Source organism: Homalodisca vitripennis, chromosome 5 (assembly GCF_021130785.1).
Source record: "Homalodisca vitripennis isolate AUS2020 chromosome 5, UT_GWSS_2.1, whole genome shotgun sequence".
Lineage (NCBI taxonomy): Eukaryota > Metazoa > Arthropoda > Insecta > Hemiptera > Cicadellidae > Homalodisca > Homalodisca vitripennis.
In genome coordinates this window covers 172273276-172295217 of record NC_060211.1, presented here as the reverse complement: position 1 = coordinate 172295217, position 21942 = coordinate 172273276, and the positions used below count along the sequence as shown (strand labels likewise).

At 30.9% G+C, this 21942-nt stretch overlaps 1 protein-coding gene and 1 long non-coding RNA gene across 2 annotated transcripts in view; one reads left to right on the top strand and one right to left on the bottom strand.

The window, feature by feature from the left end:
* Positions 1-21942, bottom strand: part of LOC124363172 (protein lap4-like) — a 92171-nt gene that overhangs the window by 68725 nt on the left and 1504 nt on the right. The window contains 10 exon segments of the mRNA XM_046818318.1: positions 1135-1290; positions 1605-1754; positions 4718-4902; positions 7177-7246; positions 13091-13171; positions 13174-13248; positions 15366-15467; positions 17649-17762; positions 18358-18474; positions 20913-21067. Of these exon segments, the coding sequence (XP_046674274.1) occupies positions 1135-1290; positions 1605-1754; positions 4718-4902; positions 7177-7246; positions 13091-13171; positions 13174-13248; positions 15366-15467; positions 17649-17762; positions 18358-18474; positions 20913-21067 (1205 nt within the window).
* On the top strand, positions 1284-13800 carry LOC124363174. The gene is made up of 2 exons (XR_006922526.1): positions 1284-1418; positions 13160-13800. It is a non-coding gene; the product is annotated as an uncharacterized LOC124363174 (long non-coding RNA).

Genomic DNA, 21942 nt, shown 5'->3' with positions numbered 1-21942 from the left:
AGTTATTACTTAAAACAGATTTTTTAAAATAAATCTTTGGAAAATATTTGAGTAATTTTTTACTGTACAAGAAATGCTCTACATTCAAATAATTTTAAAATCATATTATACTTGATTTAAAAAAATGAAAACATACATTAGAATAATATAATATCTGATCTGGTCTTTTTACTGTCAGATTTTTTCATGCATTTAAAAGATGAGTTCCAATGATTTTCAAACATTCTATACACGAAGAAAACAGGATTTTTCCAGACATTTGCTGTTGTTCAGTGATACAATACAATCAGTAACACTATGTTTTGAGATCAGCAATCTGATCTCTTCTTCAAGTGGATGATTAAACTAATGCACGACTAGAATCTAGGTTAAAGTAAACAAAACATACCAGAACGTTGTAACACGCATAAGTCAGGAACACACAACCATGTTGTGTGTCTATTCCATGCACACTAACTCTAAAACATGCACTTAATAAAAACTAGACACTAATCATCAAAACTGAACTACAGAATACAGGTCACAATAGGTCTGCATTCACTGGCTAATAGTAAATGGTGATTGTCATGGTAGAAAAAAGATGGTGACAAAAAGAGATGGGAGAGGGCCTTTTTTGTTATTGGTTCATTCTAGAAGAACTTTTTAAAACCATATTTTAATACTTTATGTTTTATTGTTATTTTCCAGAATTGGCAACCAAACAGGTCTGATTTCAACTGATGGTTGACTAATCGGTTGGTTAGTAAATTTACTCTATAAAGCTTCAATTAATTTCCTTTTGAAAAACTAAGGTTCCCGATGTAATATGTCACTTTCATCCCAATTCAAACGAAAGTCATCAAATCAACAATGATGTGCAATTTTTGTCTACCTGAAGAAGAGATAAGATTATATATCTTGAAACTTCGTGTTACTGACTGTATTGTATCACTGAATGATGGCAATCTCCGGGAAAATCCTGTTTCCTTCACAATCCTTCTATCATAAAAAAATCAAAGAATTCTATAAATCCTTGCTTTGTACTCCCACTTCAGTTATTTACCAGTATGTATGACAAAAAGTTTTTGCCACAAATGCATGTGTCATAGTTGTCATACAATAACATAAAACAAAAACGCCTATAGTTAAACTCACCGCTATCTTGTTATCGACAGGTCCGTTGAGCCCTGTAGCACTTTCGAAGCCCGAGGTGACGACGGAATTGTGTGACGCGGCACTCGGTGCTCTACTGGTGCTCAGACTGGAGCAGGCCGAGTCCCCGGTCCCCGCCACCACCGAGCTCTGGGAGTTCTGCAGGACATACATCATGTGAGACACAACCGGTACACGACTGCTCACACCGACTCCTACACATCTTGAGGTCTCCACCACCGGGTTCCTCCTTACAAGCTCGCTCACAACCAACACTTAAAATGCAGGTAACAAAGACACCAATACCGCAAAACAAAATTAAAAAAGCTTCTATATAATAATTTTTTATTAAGTTCAAGATTTATTTATTAATAATAATTTAGTTGCAAAAAACAATAAAATAAGCTTTCAATAGTGTTAACACGCCCAAAAAAATTAAAGAAGAAAACAAAAGAAAAGAAAAATAGAGAAACCTTGGGATTGGGAAGGGGCACAAGACGAGTGACCTCTCTGGAGATGACTAGCACCAGAGAGTGGCCTGAAGAGCGCAGCACCTCCACAGCACCGTAGTGGTCGGCCCCCACTAGCGAGTGTCCGTTCACTGACAACAGCTTGTCTCCAACCTTGTCACACAGTCAAACATTCAATGGGTACTACTACGCTAACACTCTAAACATTATTAGTTACAAGTCTTTTACTACTATAGGCACTCACTCACTGTGCGTGACGTGCAAGTAACTGCAAATTTTCATTAAAAATGAGACGATACCGACATTTTCATATACCTAAAATTATAATCATCGTCGTGACATTACCAATAAAATGTCAGTAGAATTAAATTTAAGCTTAAGTAAACACAAAACCAATTCAATCGGTTTGTTCTTTACTTAAATCTGAAACCAATACAGTTAATGTTTGAATGTTGAATTTAGCTGCAGTTCACCTTCCTTTAATTAGGCATCTGGAATCTGATGATGGCTCAAAAGGAATCCTTACATTGTTTTAACATCAGATACACCTATAAATTTGTGAAGTGACAGTCTCATTGTCTAATCATGTGCACAACTGAGTGTACTACGATGTTTCTGACACGATCTCTTAGCTCCAGTTCACCTTCCTTTTATTACACTCTTTAAATCCAACATTCAAATTGAATGAACCCTTCCTACTATAGCTATGTTATGTGTATAAAACTCGGTTGCTCCACCGTGCTCAGAGATCGTGGAGCACTGGAGCTAAATTCAACATTCAAATTGAATTAACCTTTCCTACAGTTACTGTGATATCAAATTAAAATTGGCTGTTACTTTTAGTATGCTTTATTTATCAGTTACCAAATTTTTTTCAAATTTCATAATGCACATATTTTCAGTAGAACTAATTATCTTAATGAGAAGACTAAATATGTTATTCGCTTTGAAGTATCCTAAACAAACAAAAACAACAATAATTGAAAAGTTGAATATACTAGTGTACGTATTTTGTGCTGTGAATTGTAAACCATTGATCAACATCAGCAAGAGTTTTGAGTCTGTTAGGTTCTTGCAAACAGACTTGTGGTACATACAGGGACTAGCATCCTTGGCAAGTCTATGTGAACGAGCATGACAAGCCAAGACTGTTTCATAATTTGAAGCACATACTTGCTAGTATAGCTAACTTTTCTAAATTTACCCTCTCTCCTCTGAGTGTCTATACAAGCTCTTAATAATGGCAATATGTCTGTAATAAGTAACATTACTTTCATTCCCCATTTTTCTTGAAAGAAAAAAACAATAGTTTGATTATAAAGCGTTTCAAATTAAAATGTAAAACATAGTTTTTTTATATTCCAAACTTCCTTCCAGAATAACAATAATTATAATTATTTAATTTTAACTTGTGCAATTTTAAGAACAATAAATTATAATGACAAATACAAATCTATACTCCACAAAAGAGGAGGAATTCAGTTGAATCAATTAACAGTACATGCTATAAATATTTTTATCAGTATTACAACACTGATACTTGACTCTAGATATGCTGACCTGGCATAAAAATATCTCAATTAATGAGTGCCGTATGTGTCAGACACTCACCATTAACACAGTGGTTGACCCTGACACAATCGTGTTGTCTATAAAGAGGTCAAGACTCAACAACCGTGCGATTGATCCAATAAAGAGAGTCATCATACCAACACTGACGTGTGCAAACACGATCAATCTTTATCTGTTTGGATTTTATACAGAGCACTCCCCTTCTTAGTAATTCCTTGAAGCTTTTCATATTTTTAACTGACTCCCAATATATAAATTAGGTTACATACAACAAAAATACACTTTTATAGAGGCAAAACTTTATACTTTGATGATAGTTAAAAATATATTACTTGACTCCATCAAATGCTATCCAGTAAGGTAAAACATGTTTTATTTTCATTATTGGATCTGTGCTTGCCGTGTGATGAAACAGCTTTGTAAATAACGTTAAAATTAGACATCACAAAAACACACGGGCAAAACAAACAATTACAAAATATAATAAAATGTTCATTGCAACATCAGTCCCAAAAATATATTTGAATCCTGAACTTATAGTTCGTTGATTAATGGTGTTAAAGTAAAAAGTTAGATTTAAAATGTACATTGTAAGATTCCATTCGTTCCAAAAAACTGTAATTTATCACTAATAACATTACTAATTTATTATTGGGTTATGACAGAACTGTATATTGTGATCAGCTAATGCAATAAAGGACTTACAACCTATAAATTTGTAGTCTTGTAGTCTAGTTACAAATCTAGGAAAGAAAATAATTAATACATAAACTTTGTAAATGACACTTCAGAATAATACTATTCTACCAGCCTTTAAATATAAAAAGGTTTTAAATGTAAAAGGCTGCGAAATTAGCGAGTATGCTGAGCAAAGACTAGTCTGTAAAGTGAGCAGGAGTATTCCCTAGTTATTGTTATAATCACATATATTTACAAACCTCTAAAATGCCCATAGATTTTCTTGGATTATTCATCCTCAGCAATATTAATAACCAATACTTTTGGTTTTATTTTACCAACTATTTTTTTTTTAAGCGAACTGTCATTCTTTTATTCACATTTTTATAAAATACACTTAAATTTGCTAATAATACGGAAATATAAAACATATATGATAGAAGATAGCACAGAAAAGTGAAAACCTTTACAAAAACCCTTTAAAAATATTATTATAAACAAATATTACTCCTTGCACATAATGACAATATAACAACCTTACTCTGCACCGTTATCAGACAACCAAGTGGATACGAAAGATTACATACTTTATAGTAAAATTACCTGGACCTGGGCACATTCAGAAGGCAAAATTGTAAATGCTTAGAAAACTGAAGTTTATATATATAAAAATCAGTAAAATATTTATTTTATTTACAAATAAAAAATGTTTAAACGTTGTAACCTTTTTACGTTTGATTTACATAACGAAATAATATGCATATGACAATTAAGGACATAACTAAGATAATGAAAGGATAAGCTGTGGTTTAAAATCCTTGTTATCTTAGTGAGCTAAATACACCTAAAACGTGAGAGACAATTACCCTGAGATCAGCTAGGTCGGCAGGGCCGCCCTCTGTCACCCGAGAGATGAAGATTCCCTCATCGTCACCCTTGAAGGGGGTTGAGCCCAGGCCGCCCGCAATGGACAGCCCCAACCCACCTGCGCTGCGCTCCAGGCGTATCTCTATAGTCTCCTCGGCCAACTCTACTCCCGTACTGTCCAACTCTGTACAAAACATCCATCACATGACACTGTACATTTGTGCAATTATCTATCAAAGAGCCAATTATCTTGAGTAATTACAGGTAGAACATAATGGGGTAGAAAATAGTGGCGGCAACAAAAAATCTGAATTTAAAACTTAATTCAATGATTATGGAATGTTTTCTTATTCAAAATTCACATGTATTTAGTGGTTAAATTGATTATCAAGGACTGGATTAACCATAATGTACTATAGTGTCCTCAACCCCCAACAGTATCTTAACCCTTTCTAAGTTGTAAATGGAATATCTCGTTGATTAAATCTAACTAACTTTAAACGTTCTAAGCGGGATATATCGCAATATCTCAGAAAAAAAAGAAATGCTTGATATTTGTGTTAGTTTTACAAAATTCCGTAAGAATATATGAGAGTGCATTTGTAGTATCAAAATTTAAAGCTTCGGTGAGTTTTCTTATACTGTTGACACTGTTTTTTAACTGCTCATAATACTTCATGTTAATGTTTCTTTATTTTACATTACAATTTTGTCTTATCAAACTAATTGTTAGCTTCAATTCAAACAGATTTTTCCCTTTAGATTTCTATGGTTTTAAACTTATTAACCTAACCTTATATTACTGTATATCAATTTTAGTGAATACACTGATTCTGTAATCATTCTTGAATGTGTAAATAAAGATATTATTGATTGATTGATACACAATGTGTAACATGACTCTTCATAATATTCGGTGACAGCCACAACTCAAGGTTTTGTTGTTTTTTTTGTCTTACCGGACAAACACGTGCAGTAGCCCAACTGTCGCTCTAAGCGGAAATACTCGCTCGTGACAATCAGTTGCTGTGCACACATTTGTTTGTAATCTGATACTCCACTAATTAATGCAATATTATCTACTTTGAAATGTGTTTCCATTCATAGTTTTATATAGTTTACAACGTTATATTTTATTATTATTTTTATTTTACCACACAATTATGGGGAAGTATTAACTTGTTATGACACATCAGTATTTAATAAGTAATATATATATATATACTGATGTGTCATATAACAAGTTATATACACAATGCTTCTTAAATGACAATAGTTCTATTTAATAGTTTTAATAAACAATGGTTTTAGAATCAAGAAAACTAACAATATCTAACACAAAAGTATTATTGATTGAGAAATTTGCTATAGAATTTTTATATAATAAGAACAAAAAAAATATTCATAAAGAAACCTCAATAATAAAACAATGTTTTTGACCTATCAATTATTACATTTACTCTACTTTTGTCATGTCCCACTAAAGCAGTTGGCAACAATATTTAAGAAGATTAAATTTTAGAAATTTTTCAATATCTCTTCAACGACAGTTTTTACAAAACATGTTTATAATACACGTAAAGTTCTAAAATTAAAATTAAATTTCTTGTTAAAATTTGATATGTACTGATATAGAAGATCAAAACAGAACCATTTTATAATGTCATTTAGTATAGGAAACTAATTTAATTAATATTTTAAAGGGTATTTATTATTTAAGGTTTTTTCTGAATTTCAAACACTGAATTTTCAAAATTATTAGAATATATAAGGAATTTTTATTCGTTATTAAACAAAACTTACTGCACACTCCTGTGAATAGGACAGTAAACAAGTGGCAAGTTTTACGATCCAGCTATCAACTAAAGCTTTTATTATGAGAATAAAGCATTCACTTCTTTGTCATTTTATTTTATGGCAGTGCTAACAGGAAAACTGAGTCATACTATTGCGTAAATTTCAACATTATTTTATTTAAAATTAAAAAAACAAATTGTTACATTTATATGCCATCTAGAAGCCTTCATTAAAATAGTAGGAATAATATTTTTTTTTAAGCAAGACTAAATTTAATCTAGGCTATTATTATTTCAACAATTTATTAATGTACAATTTACTGTATCAGAAAAACATCCAGGTTTTATGATTCCTGCTGTTTATCACCCTGGGAGGAATAGGTCAATTAACCACTATCGTGGTGATAAAGTGAAATATTTTATCAACCACGCCATACCTTGATAAGTGTGCCATATCCGGGTACGACTAAGTGTCGAAGGATACCTCTGTCTGTCCAAACTCCTTGTGGAAGAGTAGAGAAGGTTTCTGTCCAAAACACTGTCACGGGACTTGCGTCCCTGTTTGTTTCTGTTCAAACTACCTACACTCCTATACTGATAGCTACCTCGGTCTACACTCTGTTTACTCTTAAACATGGCAATGATGTGTGAAGGTGGCCTACCATGTGTGGAGCCTGGCGGAGTGGGGAACACTGACACAGACGCTGGGTCGTCATGCTGCTTGCTGATAGCCTACGCAATCAATAGATAACAGAGTCAACCAATTGCACAATCACTCTCTCACTAATCTACCAGCTTTATCTCATTTAACACACCTGATAACAGATACAACACTACTTCAACTTGTAGTTACTCACTTTTAACTCTAAATACACACGTGGAGTACGATCCATATTTTCTTTAGACATTATTAATGGCTCAGTTTATTGTAGAACATTAAGCATCTAGTTTTTGCAATTAGCTTAACCTTTTTAATTTCCAAACAAACTATTTATGAAAAACAATATAAACAAGGAAATACACTTTGTTTATGTATCTTAACAGGGATTAGTAGTATTTTTTATTAAAATTGCTTAGCATTTTTAACTCAGATAATTTAAAATTTTCCAAATCAATAAATGGAACTTACATACACAAAACAAGTAAAACAGAAAAATCTACCATGATACCCAAAAATCGAGATAAAAACCATTAAGCTGCACCAAAATGATTGATTTCTGTTCCCTTGCTAATTGTTTATCACAAAGAGAAAGGGATTTTCATTTGAACTGTTTACAAAATTAATTATAATTAAAGGTTAGTTAGTTAAATTTTTACTATCATATATTCGAAAATTAAAATTCTATAACGAATAGAATGTGCATATTACATGTAAAATTAATAACAAATGTAATAAACAAATAAAAAAGTGGATCGCACTAATTGTTTCTAGGTGGCCAGATTTTGTTTTGTGCGATTTCTTACATTTTCAGGATTAAAATAAAAGGAATTATATTAATATATTAGTCGTAAATAACACATACATACATACATATAATAGGTAAGGGGTTTGAATTATAATTTAGAATCCTTTACTATTTTTTTAATTTTCTTAGCATTATAAATTAGAAAAAAATAGTAACTTTGGAATTGTCCTCTAATAATTATAATTTTAAAACAATTAATTTTACCAACAATGTACACAATTAATCTACTGAATTTGCAACAACAGTAAATATCTACTAATTAATACATTTTAAAAAGTTGACATTAATTGGAAAATATAAATTGAAAAATAACTTATAAGATAGTAAACATTCACTGCTGTTGCAACATTCGGTAGATCAATTGTGTACATTGTTGGTAACGGATTAACATCATAAATTTAAACTCTATATGTCTATATGTGTTATTTACCACGTTTTAATAATAATAGCATGGTTTAGTTTACAATGTTAATAATACTAATATATTAGTATAATTATTCCTACTATTTGAATGTAACTTAATAACGATAATGACAGAAAAACACACAAAACACTAAATCTGGTCAGATAAAAACACTCAGGGCAATGCATTTTTATATTTCCTTATAAACATATGTAAGTATATTTTATTATATACAATGTTTTATTTTTAAATAGAGAACCATAATTTTTACAAATTATTTTCAACCAATCCTATCAGATGAAAAATAGTGCTTCTTTTGTGTTTTCTAAAAGGTTTTATGTTAGTTCTGTAAAGCTTGAGAGATCAAGTTTTAAAATCAGAGAAATTATTTATTAAACATTTAACATTACTGTATATTAGATTGCAATAAGAAAAACATACATTAAATATTACAATGCTATGGTAAATCTGTTAATGAGAAATGGATTTTGAAGTTAAACACACACAGAGACACTTAAATTATACTGAATGAATTATATTAGGATTTTAATACGATTAAAAATGTTGATCTAATTCAAAAGTTTGTAATAACTTTCAAACTCTATGTAAAAATTAATGAATAAACAATATGTTATTACTGTGATTGTTACAGAATACATAACAAACAGTTTAAAGAAGAAATATCAGTATAGTTCTTGTTAATCATAGAGATTTATCATTACCATGCAAACATGCTCTATAATATTTCATTGAAATTGCTTAGAGACAAAGCAAGAATACACTAAGTCCACTTTTATCGTTGGACTATGATTAATAATTGTTTCCTTGTGATGCCAATGACAAATGGTACATATTTAACTCTCCACTCATTATCAGCAGTAGAGAGGAAGTTCAGCTCACGTCAACAATTGCGTGGTCGACCACGTAACCATTCTAACAGTTTTGGAATCTTTCCTGTTACCCAAGTACACGATTTAAAAAAAATTGAGGACATTAAATGGATCTTATACTTAATACAGAACAAATATTGTTTCTTACAATATACCATAACATAATATGAAAAATATTTTTTTCAAAAAAAGTTAAACAAGTATTGCAAATGTAGCCTTGAAAAGTGTTTAATATAAATATACAGTACTAAACTTTTTAACACTTTTTTACTGAATTTATTTGTACTATTTATATTTCGAACTCAACGAATTCATCATCAGGTACATGTAGGTTAAGGTAAATGAAGTAAATAAATAATTGGAACCAAATTGTCATATGTTTTTAACTACCTTGTGGCTAAATTTTTGTATTTAATTTTATATGTGATTAATTTATATTGTTTAAAAGTCTATCGAATAATAAATTTTTTGTTAGAAAATCTTTGTCATTTAATAGTACATTAGGATTAATTTTGGCACTTTTGTAAATCTCAAAATGTTTTAAAGTTGACAATGGGTGACTTTTTTGCAGGTGTGTAAAGTTTCAAGATTGTTTTTGACGTTTGTGTATGTATGGCCGGTATTATTTAAATGGTCAACATATTTTGAATTTGATGATGTCTTCAATGCTTTTATATGTTCATTAAATCTCATTTTGAAGGATCGGCCGGTTTGTCCAATGTAGTAGTTTTGACTATCATTGCAATTTAAGTTGTATACTCCACTATTGTTAAATTTCGGTTGAATTACTTTTGTTTTTGATTATAAGGCTGAGGTTGTTAGAAGTTTTGAAAGCCAATTGATACTCTTGTTAATAAAATGATTTTTTAATTTTGTGGCAGTGTTTACCAAGGTAGTGAGATCAAATGTATTTGATATCTCTTTCTTCTTATTTTCTTTCTTTGTTTGGTTTTCTATAATACATCAATCATGCTTGGCTTGTATCCATTATTTTGCGTGGTGTATTTAATTCTTTAGCAAAATCTTCAGTTTTAATTAGAATTTTGGAATTTCAGACAAATAAAAAAAAATACTAAATTTCTGTAGGAATTTTGCAACTTCTTTGGTAGTATTGGATGGCAAATGTCCAAAATCCCATTATCCTTTCAAACCTTCCATCATCAATAACAAACTTTAAGCAAAGAGCATTCGCTGTTGTCAATTTTATATTTTAAATTTTGAACCCTATCATTTGTATGCTTATAAATTTTTAATACGTTTCGTGTACTACACAAAATTAGTAAAATATTTACAACACAATATTGACAAAAACCCTGTCTAAATCTGAAAACCACATGTGCAAACATGAACTTACTTAGATTGTGTCAAGGATTAGAGTTTTGCCAAGCTCTAAATATCAATTACAATTTACCCTTTTTTCTGTAGACATTTGTCATCACAAGGTCTTTAACACAAATAATATTCAAAAGCAATTCTGATTAAGAAAATTGTTATCTTGTTGCCAAATTGATCCACAGTACTTATTCCATAACAAATGGATTTACATCTTGTCTATTTCTTTTCTATAGACACTAGCAGGGTAAAATGAGACATGTAATTTTAATGTATATAATGTCCTTTATCTATGCTCTCATACCATAGTATAGGAGAGAGTTTTAGGCTATTGTGATGAGCCAAAGAAAGAATTATGGAAATTATCAATTTTGGAACCACCTGATTAAAATAAAAAAGATTTTGCAAAAATGTTTGTCTTTATGTAAGCAAACGCCACAGCTAAGCGAACAAACTTTCAACCGTACTTTTGAATATTTTTATTACTTTATTAATTTTTTAGTTTTTAGCCATGGACATCACAATGTAGTTTTATCAAAATTTTCTAAAAACACAGGTATAACTACTAGTATTAATATAAAATAGTAACATTTGAATTATTTACAGCAAATTAGATGCTTAATGAGACAATTTGGATTTCTAGTTCTAAAATTACCAAATTGAATTTTAATTTGTGAGTAAAATGCAACAGAAATTGTGATAACAAACCATACGAATAGCTTAATTCTGATGAAATTCTGCATATACATTTAATTTATATTTCTACACTAACTTGTGCTAATTTATAATTTTTAAATTAAGAGATTTCAAACTCTCTGAGGACTAACCATGTAATTTTCGGATGACGGAAAAATATACTGAAATGACCAGATCGTTTATTTTGAATGGTCCGTATTTTTAATAAAAAGTAAGACAGACATAATAAAATTTGTTTTCAGTCTGGTCGTAAATAAAATAATTAATTTATAAAATATTTTAAAATCATTTTCAGTTTGTTGATAATGATTTAGAAGCTTAAAACCAAAATAAATGATAAATGAATAAACTATTATAAACATTATAACCTTTAATATTAACATTATGCAGCAAATGGCAGGATAGTGACTTTGTCATGTATAGCAGCATTTCTGTAACCCATATCTTTTTTTATTCTTATAGATAGTAATAATCGACCCATAACGAAAAAACAAATCATAACAAATCATTAATTGGAATAATACTGTAAAATTGATCATATATGAAAATACATACATATTTCTCTTAGCACAGTGACGAATTTAAATTTGTATAAGATGCGTACTGGCCTACGTAGGATCACAGACTAACACTAAAAATCTTATAATATTTCGAATAATTCGACTTCCTATTACTACAAATTTCCTGTATTCATAACTTTAATCTATTTTCCAGGACATGTTTGTACAAACAATATCTATTGTTATGATTTTATTGTCATTATAAATTTGTGTAGACTCACTTATCATGAACATAAATTTGAATAAATTTTGTAGTCTGAAATTTAGCAGTTCTACAAATAGTTTAATTTACTACGATAACAAATTATACAAATAATTTTTACAAATGATTTTTTTTAAACAAAAAAATTAGAGCAGCAAAAAAATGTTTCTTCTAATTATTTTTAAACCAGCGTGACCAGGGTTCCAAGAACTGATTATACAAAGAACTGAAACTAAACTAAACCAAAAGTGAAACAACAGAACTGATAAGTAACTACCAATACTAGATGTTTTGTTTCTTTGCTATTTTCCATCTGTATTGATCTAGGTGACAGTCATAGCATATCAATTTTATGCAACTTGAAATCTTTAATTTGAAAATGTTCTGATTTTGGTGAAAAATCCAAAAATAACAGTTTAAGTACATAATATACTTGTTGGAGAATTCATAATTTATTTATTCTAAAAAAAAAAAACACTAGAATAATTAACAATTCACATAGTTTAGAACATTGTGACCTCTGTTTTAAAACTTTATAAGTTCAAATTGTCATAGAGCTGTAACTTTTTATTAATTTTATGTAATATGATTTTCAAAACACAAAACAATTAAAACCCCCACATAATGGTGATAATAATTCATACATTTCTTGCACTTTTTATTCAGTGGAAGAATTCTTTTCCGCAAAACCTATAACACTCTAAATTTTATTAACCAAAATTCTAAGAGATCGACAAATTCAACCCATGAATATCAGTTTGGATGGACTCTATTGCTTTGGAACCTGAATTTGTACTTACCAGAATTAATTTTATTACAGTTTTTAGCAAGTCTTTTAAAATAGAAACAGATGACTAACTACAAATGTGACTTTTTTAATAATGTTTGTAATTTTTATAACAGCAAAAAAGATTTTTACAGTTAATATTTTAGATTATTACAGTTAACAACATTTAATGTTTATTCGGTTTAATTGAAAATACAAACAAAATTTAAAAAGTTAGACTGCAATAAAGTCGAGTCATACATTAGCGATGATGGCAGCCACTTTGTCCTTGTCCAGTGTGGACGACTGATTGATCCGTTTGTTCTTGAGGTGATGAGGCGTGTGTCCCGGCGGTGCAGCCGGTTGGGCCGTGCTGCCGTCCTGATTGTGGATGTTATGTCAAAGCCAACATGCCTCTCCTGCACAAACCCGTAACCTTATCCACATGCAGCCCACACCCAGTTAGTGGCAACATGCTGGCGCCATGCTTCACTTATTGTTGTTAATACTACTCAGATTTGGATATTACTCGTAAACTAAGAGAACAAACTTAAGGAAAGCATTGATTCTAAGTGTTGTGTTGATATTATGTAATGGTATTTTACAAGCATTTGAATTTAATAGAATTAGTCAAATTTTGCATAAAAATGTAGTAATATGTTAAAATATACGTACTTAATACGCACATACTCAGTACATACGTATTCAATATGTACACACTCAATATGTACATACTTAATGTATGTAATATATGTTAAAACTGTCTGATGTTAGAATGTCTCCACACTTTTGAAATTACTAGATGTTAGGCATCAGGGGACATGCAAACATTTGTGACTAATTATATAGAAAATTATAGCTAACTTGTTAAGAAAGCATTATGTATAAACATGAAAACTACATAAATCTACATGATGTTGTACAGGTTCAGATAATTTACAAAAGTGAAAGTTATAATTTTAATTAATTATTTACATAATACTGTAAATGCAATGTTTAAAAGCATAACGGTCTGCAATCAGCAGCATTTTTAAAGTACAAAATCGATAAGGAATTAATTCATTATAAATGTTAAGTAGTTTAACTTAATATAGGCTAAATGGCTAGTACAATATGGGCGATAATAGTTGGTATTTTTTTAAAAAACTGTACATAAATAAATCTAAAACAAATTGTCATAGCTTCCTTAATAATAAATTACGCGTAGTCCATATTTATGTGTACATGTATTGCTGGGAGCTGATCGGTAAAACAAATTATCGAGTAAAATATTACTGATCGTTAAAACTTGTTTTTGCCGTACTTCACATCCTTTATTCATATTGCACAAGGTACAGAATAATGTCACATTTATTGAATAAAAATACAACATATAACTGTGTTAACCGTCAACACCATTTAAAAATACTACTTATTATATTGTTTCACTATATATAATTAAATATATATATATATATATATATATATATATATATATATATATATGATTTAAAATAAATATCTCTCAAAACTGTATTACAAAAAGACTTGTTTACAGAATAAAGGGGGTTTCCAAATAATTTTTGCTTAATTGCTTTTTTGAAGTTTATTTTATCTCTAATAACTTTTACTTCCTGTGGAATTTTTCTAAAAACTTTTATTACCATAAAACAGATTTTATTTATTATAATCTGGTTTTTCTGTTGTTTTAAAGTCCCAGTATTTTACACATAAAGCCATTATATAGCTATCTATTTTGTGTTTGAAACACTGTAAGTAGATGGTCTAATAAAAAATTAGTTGTACTTTTACAAGTATTATTTTCCTTGTAGTTAGTATTGTCTATATTTGTGTTTGTACATCGCTGAGTCTGTTGTGTCTATTCACAGATGCCAAATGCTCAACAGTAATCAGACAATTGCTATTTTTGTACTTCACATTTTTTATAGTTATATAAATATTTCTTTTATGATATAACTGTATATATTTTAATATTTGTTATCGTAACTAGGGGCAGTTTGAAATCTTTCAAATATTTTCAGTTTAAAATAAGTCAATTACAAGTGATATACATAAATGCCCATACTATTTGTACGTTAAAGGCATATATTCTGAAAGCACATATTATGTAAATATTTCTGTGATCCTCTGTAAATCAATTAAAAATATATTGGCATTCTTCAATTACTTTTACATTCTTGGACAGTCCCAATGGTTTAAGAATTACAGAGGTTGGATTCTTGATCATTTTGTTTAAATCATACTTAGGCTAAGAAAGTTATTACAATTCGAAATTTGAAAATCAATTTCTTAAGATTTGGAATCGGATTTGAGATTCGAAAATTCTAGATTGCCCACAACTACTTGGCATACAGGTCTGACTTATGAATTACTTAACAATTCCTTTTCACATTTATTTAATGTACTTCAATTATTTAATATAAAATAACCACATTAAAAAATTAGTGTCTTGTAAACCCAAAAATCGACTACAAATCTTCTCTGATATTAGTAATGAAAACAAGGCATTAAATCAAAAGAAACCAAGAACAATCACCTGATCTGTTTCTGTGTTGTCTTCATCTATTTCACTGTTCTCAGCTGCTTCTGCCTCGTCAAAGGCCACCAGAGCAGAGTTGTTCACTGGAGCCTTGGAGCTCTGCCAGAACACAAGTTACATGTCACAGCCATTAACCCATGTGATAGGCATTATGCAAAGCAATAAAAAGATAAGTGATAACAAGAAAACAACTTCCGATTTTTAGGTACATTTTGTATACAAAATCAGTCCATTGCAACTGTCCTTATGATACCACTTAAGACAAATTTCTACACAACTCCCGAACATGAATCCCAGAATCAAAACCCATCCTCCGTTTTAAATGTACCTGAATGTAAAGTATTATGAATTGGCACATTGACACATATTAAAATCTAAACAACCATATGGACTTAACTTTTGGTAAATTGTTGTATACTGCTTGAATCTTTAGATTCTTATCTACAAAATTTGATAAAATTAAAATTTGTATTATGTTACTTTCATTTGAAAATCAATAACTTTTTAAGATTTTCTTAAATGCTAAAACTTAAATTTATATTTAGAAAGTTTGTTGTCAGCTAAACACCTTCTTTTGTTTATTTTTTTTATACAGTGTTTTAATTTACTTTAAAATGTTGTAATAACAAAGAAATAATGTAGATGTAATTGTAGTGTTTTTTTAACAGCTTTGAATGAATATATATACGGCTATTATTTTAAAATATATATAGTTTTCAGCATAATTCAAATATACTCTGTGATAAGGCTAGAATAGTGTAACACTTTTCCTTATTGTTTTATCTTGTGAAATTCCATTTATACCAATGAATTCAGCACCTAGCCTAAAAGAACAACAGCTGTATTCTTTTAATTGATTTGAGAAACCCAAAAATAATACTGCCGTAACAGACTTTTAATAATTTACAAAATTTTAATCAATGCACATTTACCAAAATATAAAATACAGCGTATTTAGTAAGCGTTCCAATATTTTGGGATTTTGTTTTACATGTAAAAATTAACAAAAGTTCATATGAAGGTATGTCCTAAAACCTTTAGTTTTCTGTCTATCTGTCTGTATGGGTTTATTATAAAAAATTATATCTTTTGAACCAATAAAGATACGAGTTATGAAACTTGAGAATTGTATTAAACTAGAGTGGACCTTTTTGAAAATAAAATATTAACAAAATCCTTTTACCTGTTTTAAATGGCTTTTAATAAGTTTTGAGTTATTTTGATAGAATAATTTAAACGTCCACATAAATATATTGAAAGTGAAAATTTTGTAAACATCAGACACAGGTTTATATGTTTATTATGGTTTTTTTACATCAGAAGAAGAGGGTATATTTCAATCCCCCAAAAAAGTGTTGTACTTTTAGTAACATACAACAATGGCAAATGTCCGAAATCCAACTATCCTTTCGTCAAACAGGCAGTTAGGAATTTTATCCCAGTAACATTTCCTGTCTAGTGGTCAATTGAATAATAAATACCTATTTCAAATAAGGCATTAATAATTTTGGAACAGTTGCTTAAACTTTGGTTAACCCATTGCGGATCGTGTTGTTTTGGCGCGCGGGGCACCAGTGAGCACGAATTAATTTACGGTCAGCGGCCGCACGGGCAGCAATAGTGCGTCACATCGTATCGCTCACTATTGTATACTAGAAAATTTAGCTGTGAAGGTATTCGTTCAGATGGAACATGGGCCTGCTGGGGTATCCGTGATGTAGGAACGATAACATGCGAGCAAGGTTCCAGGGTGGCAGGGATGATGTCTGAATCATAGTCTAAATAAAGCGGCTCAGGCGAAGCGATTACAACATCCGGGCCATTGTCTAGACTAAACCCGCCAATATGTACGTCTGCGTCTTTTCGTTGTGTCACTAACCTCAAAAGTATTATAATAACAACTGAGGAAAACATCCAATCAGAAGCGCTAAAAAGCAGAGAGTAAACTCATATGAAAGATTTTTCAACTTCGACATACAACTGCGATCTGTAGGATATTTACAAAACTTTTGAAAACTCTAAACTTAGACCGTTGTTAATCACTCTTAGTTGACAAGCGAAGCCGATCACCCGATCTATCAGACATTAAAAGAAGTATTTGGAGGGAAACTTAAAAGCAGACCGCTTTTGCGACCTGAGCTCGTCATCGTGCCGTTAGGCCCGGCCGCTGCGTGACGAGCCCAGCTCGTCAGTGATCCGCAATGGGTTAAGGCACTTTATTTCACACTTAATAAGATACACCAATACAAATTAATAATTGAACGTGTGTTGTTCACTTACATCTTTTTGATCCGTTTCTTTAGGATAAGAGTCGGAGTAGGAGCTCTGATCCGTCAGCTGGTCAGCATCATTCGAGCTCAGCCGTTCTGTCCTGAAAATGCTCTTCATCTCCTCCTGAAAAGTCAATTCCATATTGATTTGTAAAATATAATATCTAGTGACAAAATATACCATTTTTATTGGTGTAACATACAAAATAGTTAAAGGAAAACAAAAAATAAACACTTTATAATTTGTTTGATAAAATTGTCAAGACTATTTTCCTAAATACACTGTGAGGAAAATCAATAAATTTTCACCATTAGTGAACAGATTAGAATTGAATTGGAAGACTTACGTTTTAGAATTTTTAACCTTTTGCCCCTAGCTGATAGATAATATTATATTGACCTAGAAAAATTATGTGAATTCCCTGGTGTGCCAATTTTTATCACATGTACAATACAAGAATGCCTAGGTGTAGCCATATTGTCACCTCTGTATTTACTTATTCAGTATATGAATCCCTTTAGAACAATAATTCATTATTGTGTTGTTTTAAAAAACGAAATCTTTAAAATGACTTGTCACAGTATATGTGTGTAACAATAAAAAAGTTGATGGTTCTCACTAAGCTTATTTAATAGGTAATTGTTATTCTGAATTGACATTTTGAAGATTTTGTAAAAGCAGCTAATTATAAAAAGTATAATCTGACAAAACAACTTACAGCATCTTCAGCGGTGTACTCTCTGCTCTCATTGCCTTTCGTTTTTCCAAACAGTTTGTGAGCTTTAGCTTTTAGCTCTCTCGGGTGAGGTGTGTTCTGTCGTACAAAAGGTGTTGTCTGAAAAATTCACCATACAAACATTAACTACTGTATTTGAAAATTAAGTACTTTGCTATTTATCAAATACTAGGCTTCCCCAGGAGGGTTCACTTCAGGCTGGTGTACACCTTCCAGTTGAACCTACACTATGTACCGCAAAAATCTATGTGTCCAGGATCGATGTCCAGGAGCGGCACATCACTAACTGTAAATGGCAAGATATTGGGCTGCAAGGATAGATCTATAGGTCTAGGCTACTGAGGGAGATGACTGTTGGAGTTTGGTGGGGCTCGTTCCCTAAGAATCATAGGTTCTTGCTAGCCTCAACAAGAGTGTGCCACCTCCTGGCTGCTTTTACTGGAGAGGCTGGTTCAAAGCAGGCTTCCTCTTCTTCCAAGGAGACATGACTGAGATTAATGCTCAAAATTTTTCCTGATGGATCTTCGAGGAAGATCCAGGAGGCGGTCGTATTTGAAACAGGAGGCTGCCCCTACCCCCAACCTTACCCATCCAGAATATCCAGTCACTCCGGAAGCAGTGCAAAGGTCCTTTTAGGAGTATCTCAGTTTCTTGTCTTAAGAGAAAAAAATTACAAAGCTTTTGTGACGTATTCTTAAATTTAAACGTTTTTAACAAAATGTTCTCTATCGGCACAGTCTAGTAGGAGTAGGCTACTTCAACAGTCGGCAGACACTTGGTATACCAGATATTAAGAATTAACACTCGTGTACATAAATAAATTTTATGAAAAATATTTTTGGCTTTCTTGGTGTCTCCTTTGGAGAACAACTTCTGTTGCATCAGAAAATTGTAGTAGTAACAAATAGGCTAAACTTCTTATAAAAAGGAATTTATGCTGTAGTTTACGTTTATTCTGTAATATAATTGTTCAAATGTTTTTGAAAAAAACTGTAGGTAGATAAACAAAGTAAGAAAGTATGTGATTTTATAAGAAATACTTGACTTCAGTTCATACAATCTAGTCTACGCTCAAAAATTAAATAACTGTTTCCGAGACCAGTGAAAGACATGAAACAACTGCGTATTATAGTTTCGGTTTAATCAATATTAACAAAACCAAACGTTTACTACCTATACAAGTTGAACATGCAAAACAATACGACAAAAGAAAAGCACTTGTAAAAATTACATACTGTTACCCAAGGATAATAACAGAAACAAGGAGGAGAATAACTTCAACTAAGGCAGTGTTAGATTATAGAAAACCTGGCAGTCTGTGAGAAGAAGCAATATTGATTTCCGATTAAGTCAGATTGATCGGTGATTAGTTACGCTTCAGCCAATCACAACAAAGCTCATCTGTGGATTTGCATTACACGTCCTACCAGTGTTGATTGGACATCTGTTGACTGAAGATAGCTCTCCGAGGCGAGGCCGAAATATTTCAAGAGTGGTATCAACTTTTCGACGCAGTGTGAACCAGAAAACTTAGATGATAGTCATCCCTTGATTAATCAATTCATACAATTATATTACTTATTTGTGACACAGATTTGAAATGTTACATGATTTCATGTTATGGAATAGGTTTTGAGATTTCACAATACTACTTTCTAATAAAAACCGAGTAAAGCATGAATTTTTATGCTCTGATAACTACTTGAGAAACTAATGGGTAAAGTTTATTTTGTATAAACATGATTGTTAGCCTATATGCAGAGTATACTTAATTTCAGCATAAACAGCTTCACTTTCGCAAAGTGGGGCTGGAGATCGGCAGGAAAAGCTACTCCTATTTCAGTCACATTATGTGTAATGACCTCTCTGAATGCTTAATAAATATCTCTAGCTTTATATTTGAGAATAAACTAAAGTCACTGTATATTCTAGATTATAAGGATTACATATAATATTACATTTTAATTACAATATTAGTCAAAAGAATAATTTTAGACATTGTTCTGTAATTCGGAAAAGTCTGAGAAATGCTCGCAATAAAGATCAATTTTGTTTATTTATAGTTTTAGTTTAGTTTTTAAATACTCGTTACATTTATTTTTGTAAAAATGACTCAAGAACACTTCTTGTCAAAGGAAGATAAAACTTATTTGAATAATGAAGCATCATTTCCTTATGAGACATTTATATTCAGACAATTATAACTATTACCCATTATTTATTTTGAACCTATTCAGGAGTAAACTAACAACAGTATTTTATTAGTATATGATAATAATAGTTTTAGTACATAGAATCATTGTAGAATAGTTATGCTTGAAGGTACAAAATTTGTTTTTGGCAATAAAGAGATTGGTTGATGTGAGCATATGTGTAGTGTTAAATGTAAGGGAGAAGCTTAGCATTTTAAAATAGGTTATATGTATTTTGAAAATAAATTCTTTTCCTATTATTTGAACAAAAGTGTATTCATATCTATTGAAATAACTTTGCAATGTGAAATAGAAATACGTGTGCACACGACACTGACGACTCACCTCCTTGCCAGTATCCGACTCAGCATCTTCAGTGCTGAACTTGACAGAGTGCGTGCGAGAGGCTTCCTTCTCCTGCCAGTTGTCGTCGTCGTCGCTCTCGTTGGCCGCATCTACGGGTGACAAAGTGTAGTCTTGATAGCGTCTGTCAGACTTGCCTGGCGTGCAGAGGTACAGAACAGAACAGAGTACAGGAGTACAGGACAGAGACAGAGACAGCACCAAGTGTACAGAGTGGCAACTAAAGACAAGATGTAGTGAGCGGAGTCTCGAGAAAAAACCATAACTAAAAACTGAAAGGGAAGTGAAAAAAGAAGAAATCGGAAAAGAGTGCTAGTTGGAGGTACCCCAACTTTTTCTCAACTACCACACAACTTACACTACTTTATGCTAAGTGCACTTTTTCTTCATGTATGTGATATTATTTACAACAAAATAACGTTCTCATTAACATGTAGTTTCTAAACAACAATACTACATCATGTGACTATGTAATAACAATCGTTTATAATTTTTACTTTCTAACAGCTAATTATTTTATTGACACATCTACCATGTTAGAGGTCTTCATCAAATTTACCCTAGATAACTTAATCCTTCACAAAATTACCTATAAGTAATTTTTAACCCCGTTAAAGTACGTGGATTTTCACAATTCCTATGTCAAAAAGACAGTCAAATTTTAACTGAAATAATGGGGGAGGGGAGGCAATCGTACAGTTTATGGAAAAAAATTATGTTATTAAGTAATAAAAATTTTAAATAAATGTTTGAAACATTTTGATTTGCATAAATTAGAGAGCAGTTGCACATTTACTCTGTTCAGAATAAGAAATATTCACTGATTCACAAGAAATTAAGTACATCTCTGAAGTAGTAAAAATTAGAAAATAATTGTAAAATATGGCAGTTTAATATGTACTGCAGAATAATATATGATTGCAGATTGACTATTAATTAGAAGAAATATTAATAATAATAGTGAAAATAAGAAATTGCAAGTCAATAATGAAAATGTTAACAATGGCATTGA